The 13,790-nt window shown below is 34.2% G+C and overlaps 1 protein-coding gene across 2 annotated transcripts in view; it reads right to left on the bottom strand.

The window, feature by feature from the left end:
• Positions 1 to 13,790, bottom strand: part of LOC125057694 — a 32,406-nt gene that overhangs the window by 1,380 nt on the left and 17,236 nt on the right. Inside the window, exons 1-4 of one of the 2 annotated variants that reach the window (XM_047661502.1) lie at positions 7,732 to 7,861; positions 6,970 to 7,149; positions 4,270 to 4,490; positions 59 to 3,959 (exon numbers count right to left, since the gene is read on the bottom strand). In XM_047661502.1, coding sequence (XP_047517458.1) covers positions 59 to 3,959; positions 4,270 to 4,490; positions 6,970 to 7,149; positions 7,732 to 7,852 — 4,423 coding nt within the window. In that variant the 5' untranslated portion in view covers positions 7,853 to 7,861. Of the gene's footprint in view, positions 1 to 58; positions 3,960 to 4,269; positions 4,491 to 6,969; positions 7,150 to 7,731; positions 7,862 to 13,790 lie in introns of those variants that run through there. The other variant, XM_047661503.1, reaches the window with a different exon arrangement.

Here is a 13,790-nt window from a genome sequence, read left to right on the forward strand (position 1 = left end):
GTTAGTTACATAATCTAAGATTTATTTTATAATTGAATTAAAATAAATAGTATCTTACCTGGACTCGAACTCGAGTTGTACAAAGGTGTACGACTTGTAAATGGTTTTGCATCATTTTTTGTTAAAGTCGATTGTGTTGATTTTGTCACGTCTTCATATAAAGATATAAAGTTTTTGACATTAATTTTCGGTAAGTCTTCAACGGATTTATGTCTGTCAAAATCATCGCTTCCATCACTGCTACAAGTTTTGCTGAATAAATCCATTTCAGACTTACTGAATGTTTTTAACTTTCGGCATTTCATATGACTGCGCTCATTTGTTTCAACAATATCTTTGTTTTGAATATCATCAGGTATTGATGAAAGTCTTTCCTTGTTAATGTCGTTACCTTCTTTGCCTGCTGTGACAGTTTTCGTTATATCTGACTGACATTTATTTTCCATTTCTTTACTAGTTTCAACTTCCGCAGTTACGATTTTGTTGTCTATATCTTTCAAAGAAAGTTCTATCGTGAATGATGTTTCATTTTCCCCATCATTGAATACGCTGCTAGGTTCATCACTATAGCATGGCCGTTGGTTACTTGTTTCTAGAATACTTTCACTATTATCTTTTGTATCGTTTAATTTTACGGATTTTATTATATTACATAATTTCGGTGTGGGTCCTTTCCTTTTCCGAGGTATGTCTTCCGTATGAGAAATATTATGAAACATTGAAATTCGACTAGAAACTAAGCCAGTTTCGTGATTAAAGTTGCTACATTCAGGCTTAGGAGTATGTTCGATAGAGGGTTTTCCTAAAAAGCTGTCGATTTTATTTAATATGTGTTTTCTTGAAGTACCAAAAAATCTTTTTGGGCATGTTTCAAATGCTTTAAATACTTCTTCTGGTAGTTCATGTTTCGTGGGAGTTAGTGGGTTTTCAGGTTCAGTTTCACTATCTTTCTTCATCTCTGTTTCAATCGTAGCGAATGTAGTTGGGCTTTTTATCTCTTGGACTATTTCAACTGAATTATTTGCACTTTTCAAAGATTTTCGGCTAATATCTTGAGGCTTTTCTTCATATTCATCTTCAAGTTTTTCGTCCCAAAATGACTTCCATTTTTTTACCAATTTAATCGTATTTGATGAGCATGCCGAATTGTTTGTAGACATATTTAAATCCGATGATTTTTCGTCTAGTTGATTTTCATCTTCTCTTGGAGCTCTTGACTGTGGGGAAGAGCTAGGTGAATTTAAAAAGTTTCTAATAATTTGTTTGCCTTTTCGTTTGCTTAAAGAATCATTATGACGGAAATGCTTAGCCGACAAACGTTTTCTTTTCTGTTGAAGTTTAAATTCCTCCATGTTTTTCGCTTCTATAAGTCGAATCTTTTCGTCCCAATACATTTTCTTCTCTAAAACAATATTAGAGTAAACTGCGTCACCAAACTCTGTTTTATCCTTTTTAAAGCTTTCTTTCGTCTCACCATCAAGGCTACGACTTGCTGAACCTGATTCAGTATCATTTGCCTGAACCTCAGAAATCGATCCTTCTATTTCCGCCGCAAGTCTTTTCACATCTGATAAATTTTCAGACGCTGAATCGACGCGGATATCATTATTTTCTATAATATAGTCATCTTCAAGGTTTTGTACTACACTGCCTTCATTCACTGAAGACTCATCTGGCTTAGGGAAAATATCATCATAAATTTCATTCAGTTCAGCAAATGCTCGTGATACTGTATCAGTTTCAAATATGTTATCCTTTGTTCCGCAAGTAATGCTTTTCTCGTTTTCCTCTATGATTGGCGTAAAAACCTGACGTTTAAATTCCCATTTTAGACCCCTCAAATCATCATGACCTAAGTTTTCCTCTGGTTGTTCACAACTACTCCATGTGTCTCCGCTTTTCACGCCAGCAATGTCAACCAAATCGTTATTAAGATAATTACTTTTTACAAATGTTTCTGAGACACAGCGATCATTATGATTGTAGTTATTATCCGTGGAGCTTGCGCTATCGTCGATACTAACATATGCAGAATCCCAAAGATCTTTTGGTGAGATATTTCTACTTCGCTGTAAATTGCCCTGACTAAGGAAATTGTATGTATCGGATCCTAAACTATGAAAAGGAGATATTACTGGAGGATCCTCTTTTTGTTCCAAACTTTCATGTGAAGACAAAAACGACACATTTTCATTGTCTTTTCTAAAGTTAAAACTCTCGTGGAAATTGATCTCATTGTCATTTGTTTCTTTAATGGAATTACCGACAATTGATGGTAAAGATACAGGTGCTCCTATTATAAAATCAGTTACAGGTGTATTTTCAAGTGTTTTCTCAGCTTGTTCAGTTGTTATAAAAGGATTTGTATACTCATTATCAATTATTTCAATGCGGTCGAGAATATCATCTGTACATATTGATACAAGATCCGTCTGAATACTTCCTTCTTCGAAGTTTGAACTAAATGGGCCCAGATGTTGTTCGGCTTCTTTATCGGTGTGATCAAAATTTATAAAAGGATTAGAGAATGAATGACACTCTTCATTTTGTGAATTATTAGCTTCGTATTCACTTGTTATAAATGATCCAAATTCTTTCTCAGTGAACGTTGTATCGTACATATCACTCAAAAAGGGGTTGTTTGTCGACTGAACTGTATCTATAGATTGTGAGTCATCTTCAAATAGATCTTGAAGTATTTTGCAACTTTGAAGATTTTGGTTGTACAATTTGTTGGTCTCGTTTTCCATATTTCTATTTTTCGAGCTTGATATTAGTTTATCAGAATCAGTCAGGTGAGGCTTATCCATCATTAGGGAGACGGATATACTTTCAGGTATTATTATCTTTTCTCTTTCATACAAATTTGGCGGAATGTTTTTCTCAAACGTAGAATTTACGACATCAGGTACAGCACCATGAGCTTTTGTTTCTGATATAGTAGGTTTTAGGTGCTGTTTGTTTTTATTTTTTTCCTGTAACGCATAACAAACTCGGTTCATTTTCAAAACTTTATTTGCGACGGAGTAAAATTTTTCAGATTTTGTTGTTGGTAAAATATTGTCTTCATTATCATTAATTTTTGTCTCCTCATTTAACGAATCATTTGGCGTAGTTTCGATGTTATTAAGCTCCATTAAATTCCTTGCTTCATCATCAGATATTTTTTCCAAAGCTCCATTTTCTTTTAATAACATCTTTTCGCTTACAAAATCTACAATGCGAAGGACTACTTTTCTATCAGTTTTAACGTCAACAATATCTATTTCTTCACCGTCCTCTAAGTTAAAACTATCTTTCTCCAAGTTATCAACAATATTCTTTGAAGCAGTAACAATAAATGGAGAACTCACTATATTTTCATCTCGGCTCGTTATAGTTATTTCATATTTCCCTTCTGTTGGTACCGTATATCCAATTTTCGTGAAGTCTCGATTATTTTCCACGGTAATATTTATATCGTAATTTGTTTTTGGTATGTAATAGGTTTTTTTCATGTCGTTATTTCCATAGTTTCGTAAGTAGGCTGTTCCATGTGTGACGGGGAGGGCGTTTTCGGTGTAATTACTAGGCTTAGCTTGGGCACCGAGTAATGTTTGGCGAATCATCTGGGCTTTACCTAAAATCGGAGGCAATGTAGTCAGACCGTAAACTTTCTTAGGACCTCTTATTTGAATCGTAATTTCCCCTGGGTCGAGAGACTGCTGGGCAGTTGGATATATTTTGAAGAACATTTTGTTATTGACTTGAGCTGCTGTAAGTCCTGAACCCCTTGCGATGTAGTCGAGGCTAAACTGTGTAGGCTTAGAGACTGGAGTTACTGGTTTGGTTTTATTCGTAGGTGGCGGTGGCGATAATTTTGCTATGCCAAGGCGAACTTTGTCTAAGAACGCGACAAGTTTCCATTCTTCGTGTTTACTCAATGAGTCGTTCGCATCAAGTTCTTGTCGAGTGAACATCTGAAAAATATAAATAATGGTATCATAACATACCGATGTATATATTTTAAGAGCGTGATTCCATTAAATTCCAAATAAACCAATTTACTGGCCTTGCAACGCTTTTTGCGTGGCATACGCGAAATACCGTAAAGTGAGACACAAATGAGACAATCATGTTGTCGTTTTAATTTTACTCTTACAAGAAAAAGTTATTAATAAAATCAAGCCGAAACATATTTTAGCCTAGCCTGGTACCTGGGTATTTAATAAACTCAAAGAATTATCAATTTTGTTTTCTAACTAACACATAGGAATTAGGTAAACTGACCGGTTCAACACCAAGATAATGGTCAGCTATTGACTGCGCATGCTTCAACGAAAGACGTGTAGGTGGATGACCTGCGCAGGCGCCAGGGAGAGCAGCATCCAATGCCCCACACACTATCCACCCGTGATGCCAAACTGTGTCCAGTTCCTCTATACGAATTGGTCCGACCTCTGACAGCCATTGTATAACCTCTTTCTTTTTGTCCTCATTCGAAAATATAACTGAAATAGTTAAGTTTATTCTTTAAAGCTCATGATATAAAAGGCATTAAGTAGACTGATGTATCGAACCAACAGATGTTTTTTTAATATTTAGTCTTAATAATTGTAATATCAGGAATCGATACTTTGGGTCTAAACTAACAGTCGAGATAATGACGTAATATTATTATCTCAGTGCTGAACGTTGCTAACGTTATTTTCCAACTAGACATTTATTAATTCAATTAAGGACTTAAAGTTTATGCAAATTACCAGTTGTAATTGCGTCGTGGATTTAAAAAAAGCCGCCTTTTATGAACTGTCATCACGCAGGATTAGAAAAACTTCGAAATTTAAATATTATTCTTTAATCGTTTTAAATATTCAAAATCTATGAAGTATAAAGTAATTACGAATTGAATACGTTTCTTTCTATACGAATTTGTTTTGATTACAAAAATCATTGTTTATGAGGTTCATTAAGATATTTAAGAAATAAGTATCTTAAAGAAAAATATTTATTGTGACACATATATATTAGAACTTCCAATTATTTATAACGAGGCACGAACCATATTCATTACTTATTTTAATACAAGCTTTAGCAGGTGTTATATATAAGTATAAGCGGCATGCTATATCTATGTACCTAGCAGCTGAAAATGCTCTGTGTGACTGACAGAACTCTGGCCCCAGCGTAAGTAAGCTATCAATATAGCTATCAGTATAGCAAACTGTAAAAACTTGTCCATGAGATTAACTTTCCTGATACTACTACTGCCACTACTACTAACAATCTCATTAATTCTACGAGATCTCGTCATGTTAGGGATTGATCTCGAAAAATGGCACGAGATCTAGCGGGATCGGGATCTCGCAAGATCGGGATTGCTTCCCCGAGTGACATACAGCTAGTAGAACAAATATTTTTTTTATATAGATCTCTCATCTTGCAATCAGTCAGCTAGACTATGAGCAGATGTGTTGAGAGCTGTTGCCTAACAGCTTTAAACACACGCCTGTTCAAAGCAAAATCTCCATCGAGACTGCTCCTCTCTTTCAACCGTGTCTATCAAGACTTAGGATTTGTCGCCTTTTAAGTCTATTTATTAAGTCCGGTATGGTTAGTTGCGTGGCAAGCTTATTAGGATGCATTTCTAGCCTTTTTCTGTATTTCATACTCCAGGTCTTGATCTCCTCTTTGACAGTCCTGATTTTGAGGTGCTCATGTATCTCTGATGTTTTTATAAACCACGGACAGTAGAATAAATAATGAAATAAAAATACAATGTGTAAGATTTGGGAACCCTTTTAAGTGAATTGAGCAGTGTTGGCCTAGTGGCATCTGCGTGCGACTCTCATCCCTGAGGTCGTAGGTTCGATCCCCGGCTGTGCCCCAATGAACTTTCTTTACGCATTTAACTTCGCAAGAACGGTGAAGGAAAACATCGTGAGGAAACCGTCTTAAACCCAAAAACTCGACTGCGTGTGTAAGGCACTAGAGGCTGATCACCTCCTTGCCTTTTAGATTAAAAATAATCTTGAAACAGATTCAGTAATCTGAGGCCCAGACCTAAAGAGGTTGTAGCGCCACTGATTTTTTAAAGTGAACTGGAATGAATGAATGATATGAATCTATATATTATTGAGTTTATAGAGATTCTATTTATTTAATAAACGCGTCATCATTGACAATATATTTGTATATATACAGCTCACCCACATAATGCAGTCTAGGTCATTATGGAGCGTAATCTATTTAACTCAGGATTAAAAGGATTTATCGCATTAACTACGTGTTTATGACGCACCCGTGAAAATAAATGTTACATGAAGATTAATAATGTTCATCATATTAAAATTATATTTTAAATGCGGTCGGTAACGTTATAATAATTGTAACATTGGGATTGAATTTAATATTCTTGTTCATTTTATAATTTAACAAGAGTTAACTGAGTTGTCTACTTTTGTATTTTTCATTACTTATTTGTCTTAACCAAGTATAAGGTATAGCTTAACCATAAATCAGCATTATTAGTAAATTATGTACCTACACTCATGAACGTCAAAAAAGAAATATATATTAAATGCATCTAATTTTACATTTACTACCAGTTCTCAAATTAAGGACGTAAAACGGAAGAAAATAACTGGCAATAAACTCTCCGCCTCTCTTTTTAAGTTTTTGCTGCAACCATTACATCAAGTCCCACATGACTTCTTAAGTAATTAATAGTTAATTAATAATAATAAAATAAATAAAATACAAAGATCCTCTATCAGCAGGAGGCATGGTGAAATAGGAGCACGCACTTACATTCTCGTCGGAACAACACGCAAATCACAGACAAAATAACTAACATCACCGCATTCACGAATTCAAGTCCGACCAGTCACCACAAGTAGCACCCGTTCACGAGTATGACGCATGGCCAGCCATCGGCCTACTCGCCATATTTTAGAGACAATACTAAGGCTTGTATTGGGTTGGTCTTACCTGTTCGGAACGCCGAATCAATGTACTTCAAGATATCAAAGAAGAAGGTATGATGAGTCCAAAAGATGGTGAGTAGTGTGGCCGGGGCGAGGAACCGCAAAGTCGTCAGGAGCGTGTCTAGGACAGTGGACCACATGCCTCGCGCCTCCAGCTCCGGGTACTCTGGGATTGTGAATAGCCCTGGAATGAGAATTTTTGAATTAATCGAAAAAAGAATTAGGATATTATTTTACTTCTAGCCCTTTCTATCTTTTGTTTGTCTGCTGATTGAAAACTATTAAATATTCGTCCTATATTCTAAAACATGTTTTGACAGTGCTTGAGATTGTATATAATATAACTTGGGAGACGTGTTTGACCTAAATTTTATTTAACATCGAGAAGTTTTATGCGATTGTATTAAGAATGAACTACCTACAGATAATTTGAATGTCATAATTTGTAGAATTTCTTTTATACAACAAAAGTTTGGCCTCCTGGGGTTTCCCAGATGGTAAGTAATACCATAGCTCAGAGACACCGAAAATGCTGAATAAAAAGGGAATATTTTTAAAGCCTTTTAGTGTACGGTAAACACCACATTAAATAAAAGACTCGCTCTAAACATTCGAATTAAAAGTTCGATATTGATTCACATGTTAGATTCATTATTCACACAAGTGATCAGGAAAATGTTTGAAGCATATTTTGTATAAATAGTTTTCGATCCTAGGATAAAAAATAAACGTTCTTATTTACGATCAGAGTCAATGAAATACTAACCGACACTTCTTGACTCTTCTGACAAAACATTTTTGTCATATTCTTTCGCAAGTACGTCGATAATATCGGACATCGTTTCGTTTTTTACTTTCGTTTGGGTAAAGCCATCTCTAAAATACATTAAACCCCGTTTAAGACATCATAAGATAAATCTTATGATTAAAATCAAAACGCGTCTTAAACAGTTATTTTGTATTAGAAATAAGCGGTAACTATGGTAAAGTTATGAATATTTTAAATCTGTGGTCTGGATTTTTTGACGTGATAAGGTCTTTAAAATCGTTTTAGTCGGGTGACATGTTCAGAAACTTGTGTCACACCAAAACCTCACGAGCGCGATCGCAGTTATAACGAGAGAGAGACGGACCGATCTCCCGACTCATCTCGAGCGCTGCCAGTCATTCCGTGAAACTTGTCACGCGGAATCCTCACGAGCGGAGGCTGGCATATATGTTTGTATAAATGTATAAAGTATGTTTGTATGAATGTATGTATGAAGAAAAATGTATATCATAGTCGAATAAGTAAACTTGTCATTTTACACCCGAAATTTATCATCAAAAGTGTGAATAAAACGATAGATGTAATTTAAAATTTGAAAAAATTGTTATCTTCATTAATTCCTTACTTCCCAAAAACTTATATCACCAATAAGACATTATCACGTAAACATCTCGATCGTAAACCTACTTTACAAACAACCAATATTTTTTAGATCATACACGGTTCATTCGGTACAAAAATTCACGAAATCAAAGTTAAAGAGAAAATAATATTATATTTGTTATTTTACATATTATACTAAAAGTTACGATTATGTGTAATAACATTTACTACGTAGTAAATATGTACATTTAATATGAGACAAACAGATTAAATATTGTATAAATACCGGAATTATTGTTTTTGTTTAAGGTTAATTATACGATATTATTTGCCGTATTATTTGCAAAAACCTCTCAATAAACATTTCACTCCGTCTATTAAAATAAAAGTCTACTTACAAAAAAAGAAAAATCCTATAATTTTTATCTTTGAAACATTCACCAGCTTAAGTCCAACTGAAATCGCCGACTGTCCAATTTCATTAGCCATTCGGTAAACAGAATAATCTTATCTTTATACTACATAAGATGAAAATTAAAATAGTCTTTATTCCCATGCGAAAAGGGCTGTTTTTTTCACAAATCCGTTTTATTTAGAATGACTAATCAAGGCCCACTCAAACGTAACAGTGACTTAAGCCTCATTTAGCATAGCAGAGAGAAATGATTTTGGACAGCCCTTAACTTCATTTGTTTTTAATTTCATAATACGATTTACTCTTTTAGACGCATTTCATTAGGGAAACAGCAAATATATGCCATAGGAAAATATATGTCTAGCCGTCTAGGGTGATTCTGTAAATTTGACATCTTTCGCTGAAATAATATGAAAGTTAACAACAATCGTCACACTATGATGAAATCACTTATCAGACTACTTTATCACCTGCTGTCAATGTTATCCGTTCGATAAGACTTAAGAGTATCTTAAAAATAAGATGATTCCTATTGTGTGGCTAAAAATATCATTGTTAAGTGTAACTTTAAACGTATGATTTTTTTATAGAACGGGTGGCAAACTGGCTGGAGGCTCACCTGATGTTAAGTGATACCACCGCCCATGGACACTCTCAATGCCAGAGGGCTCGCGAGTGCGTTGCCGGCCTTTTAAGAATTGGTACGCTCTGTTCTTGAAGGACCCTAAGTCGAATTGGTTCGGAAATACTTCAGTGGGCAGCCGGTTCCTCATACCTAGTGATGGTGCGCGACAAAAACTGCCTTGAAAAACGCTCAGTTGTGGAACGGCGGACGCCGAGGTGATACAGGTGGAATATCGTATTCTGCCTCGACGTCCGATGATGAATCTCAGACTCACTTGTTCTCGTGTCTGTTTCTTTTTCTTTTAACGTCCCATTAAATCGGAGCGGGGCAAATAAAATATTTATCTTTAGCGCGTTTATAATAGTGCGATATAGATTTTTATTTTTACGTTTACACTATACGTAAAAAAACAAACAAAAATTGTCAGACTTACAGGGTTTATGTTTAATCATTTGCGAAAAATTGTTATCTAACATACATTCTACTCAAGATAGTGTCGTATGATGATGAATTACTAAATATTTGTTATGGATTTGATTTGATTTATCCAAAATTTATCGCTTTCAATATTGTGTATAAAATAACCGAAGTCAATTCTCGTCAAACTTTTATTGACTAAACATGGATTTTACTTTCGAATAGAATTTTTAATTGAATTGAATTTTTTTAGTTGGTTTAAATCTTATATTATTTGCATGACATATGGACAAACGTATTTGTATTGTTTAATAAATAAAATACGTTGTATTGATTATTAAATCAAAGGATTGTAATTCCGTACATTCACGGCCTAAGCCAAAATTTACAACTGTGAAGTAAGAAGACAGATAAACGGAGAAAATTTTTAGCTTCATACTCAGCACCGACAGCACTGATTAGTATCAATCAATTACTCCTGTAATACTGTCATATTTAAGAAAAACTACACTTGCTGAATGACATGTTATTGACGTTTTTTAAGTTATGGGAAGCCGTACCTTCACAAAACTTTTTATAATACTATGTATAGAGATTCTATGTGCTTCATAAACGCGTCACCATTCATATATATTCGTATGTACATATATATACAGCTTCTTTACTTTACGATAATTGACAATCATATCTAAATGCTTTGGGTACAGGGGCTTGTAATTAAATCATTTTTGCAGTTCTAGAATGACAGGCTTTGTCACGTGACAATTTCCAAACCAACGTTTGGCGTTAGTCGGTTACGCCTGGCCAAGTGATGGTCCTCTCAAGCTCTTGAACCCTATACTATAACCACATCTCACTGAAACACAGATCTTGTTATTATTTTTGTGAGGATTTTGTTGATTACTTTCAATATTTGTAACTAAACTTAGTGCATTGTAGCCAGTGTTAAGGTGGTGAATTGCATTTATATTGTATTTACTTTGAGCCATTGGAACTCCCAAGAGCAGAGTTAAGAAAGTGGAATGTTCAAACTATTGTATACAAGTTCTATTGTTTAAAAAGTAATAAATAATTTGAGATGTTACCTTCACAAATGAAGTTGTTTGTATTACTTATCTATGAGCTAATGAAGATTTTAGATTCTAGGTCACGTTATGTAGATTTGGGGAGAGTTAATCATTGATTTTAGGTAATTTTGGTCCACGTTCGATGTTTGAATTGTCAATAACAAATGTTAAGAAAAATAGGAGTCTTTTGTTTTTCAAATGTATTCTAATAATAATTTTACTTAGAAAATGAAAACTTCAACAAGTATAAATAGCTCTTATCTTTGGATATTGTAAATAAATAATATATATCCATCAACATAAACTCAAACCAGTTAGCCACTCAGACCACAGATTAAAATATATGAAAAAGGTTTTAACACAACACCTCACTTTCCAGCAAAATGAAGACTGATAAGTATTTTCAGGTTTCTTATCATTGTTTTATATAACTCGTTAAACTACGAAGTACTTGAGGTTTTATCAAAGTATTCCAGGTAATGCTGATACACGCGACTTCATCTGCGAGGTCTCAGATGGTCGAAATTCAACAAAATATTTCTCCCTACTGATTCTAATCTAGATATTATTTGTCAATTACAAATTTAATCAAAATTTCTTCCGTGGTTTGTTAAGTATTGGACACAAATGGAACTTCAAATAAGAATAATAATCTCATATACAATTTATATTAAAATAATAAATGTGTTTATTTTTTAAAATGACAACGTAATATAGAACTTGATAATTATGTTCGACGATTTTGAAGTAGCACGTAACATTAATAAACTGAGATGTATTCATAAATCAGTATCCTTGAACCGTTTTAACTAAAGAAAACATCCGTCTCTTTTTATCACAGGGTATACACAATTTGACAGAAAGAGACGAAGGACTAACTTTAGTTTAAAGATTGCAACGAGATTTATTTAGTTTCATAAGGGGATAAGTCTTTCGAAAAACGTATGCAGAACATCAAACAACGTTCCGTACCTGAGCCACATGTTGCGCCATGACCGCTACCACCTCCTTCAATTATTTATAATGAGTAAAATCCGGGGTACTGCCTGTTGGTTGAAGGAAAAAATCATGGCTTCGTAACGTAAGTGGACGGGTGTTGCGACTGCGGAAGAGTTGAGTGAGAAGAAGACGAGACGTTTCACGAGACTGTCGGCCAACCAGTAATGAAAAGGCACCAAAAGAAGAAGTCTTTTGAAGTCCAATACCACGTTCTTCTGTATCTTTTTTATAATATGTGTCAGACCACATCTCAGAGCTTCCCCTTTATTAATCCTATTTTAATCCGTACATGAAAATGCATTTCCACTAAGGTTTTTTTAACACTTAGCTAGGTTTTTACAAGGTATCATTTATCTGTATTTATTTTAATCGCGTAGCGAAGTAAAAACGTGACAAGAACCTTACGTAAAACATTCTGCGTACATTGAAAGCCAGTAAGAGTATTCGTCATTTCTAGGCGTGTTTACTACTGTAGATAATTTTTGTAAATATTGCTATGGTATGAATGTTACATTCCGTTACAGACCATTTAAATCCATATAATGCGATAACATTCAGGTTATATTAAGAGAAATGATTTCGAAGAAATTCGAATCACGATTAACAGATTTTTCTTTTACTGTGAAAGCAAATGCCCTAAATTAAAAAAAAGGGCAAATAAGGCTGATCACATTCTTGCTTATTAAGAAAAAAACGTCATTCATTATAAGTTCTGCCCTGCGATTCTGTAACTCACTTTTCGAACTCACACAGCGGTTTTCGCATCGGAGGTCGCTCTCAAATCAGTCGTGAAGCAGTCATTTTATGATTTGGCATTCTAAAAAGGTGGGAGCTTGTAGCTTATTGTTTATCAGAATGTCAAATCATAAAATGACTGCTTCACGACTGATTTGAGAGCCACCGCCTATGCGAAAACCGCTGTGTGAGTTCGAAAAGTGAGTTACAGAATCGCAGGGCTGAAGAACGAACTCAGAGTGCGCCGAGAATTTGCGCTAACCAAGTATCTGATTAAGTGGTTACGTGGAAAGGAAAAACAATCCGGCAGTGCTCCAGTGTCTAAGCTTCACAGTGCCTGATGGTTACGTTAAGAGGCGACATGGACCGCTGTTACTTTTCATAGGGTACGAAGCCAAAACTAACCTCAAAAAGGGCAGACCTACCACAATGTATGGAAATAATTAATCAACATAGATTTTCAGACTTTTTAATTGCTCGTTGGTCTACTTTATGCCAGTTCCTATACCTACTGTAAGAAGAAGTTATAGAAGTATTACTGTTTAACGTTGTGTTGTTTTTTTCTATGTGTGTGTATTGTTATGTATGTGATATAAATGTAAATAGTTGCCGCATTGAAGTAACGTGAAATGATAGGTTTTTTGAAAAAATAAAAAGAAAAGTTGCAGAAATCTAAGATTGACCAAGTCTAAGTCAATTAGTACTTAATTTATTTGGTCTAAAAAATATAACTTTCATTTTTTCAATAGGAGATGCTATACATTTATCCCGAAATTGGGTAAGTATAAGACACATAGTGGTCTATTATTATTTCTACAATTTATTCACAGTGATCTATTCGAAAAAGTTTGTAAGTAATGTAAATTTTTTTATTTCTTTATTTTACAAAATAGTATAATATAATAAAAATATTTTACATTAGAAAACCGCTGATTTAAAAAAATAGCGAACACAGAGACATTAATTAAATTATCATAAGTTCTTTTTCGTAACCCATTTACTTTAACAAATGACATTCAAACGAAACAATGAAATCATTAAGTGCCTGTATCGTTATCAATACATTCTTTACATTACTCGATATGATAAAATAACACCAGACAATAAAAACAAATACTTAACAATGATTAATAAATTGTACTTTGTTGCCTACTTGGTTAACACACCCCGAATCAGTCAATTACAGGCGAAACAG

The sequence above is a fragment of the Pieris napi genome, chromosome 17 (genome assembly GCF_905475465.1).
Source record: "Pieris napi chromosome 17, ilPieNapi1.2, whole genome shotgun sequence".
Taxonomy (NCBI): Eukaryota; Metazoa; Arthropoda; class Insecta; order Lepidoptera; family Pieridae; genus Pieris; species Pieris napi.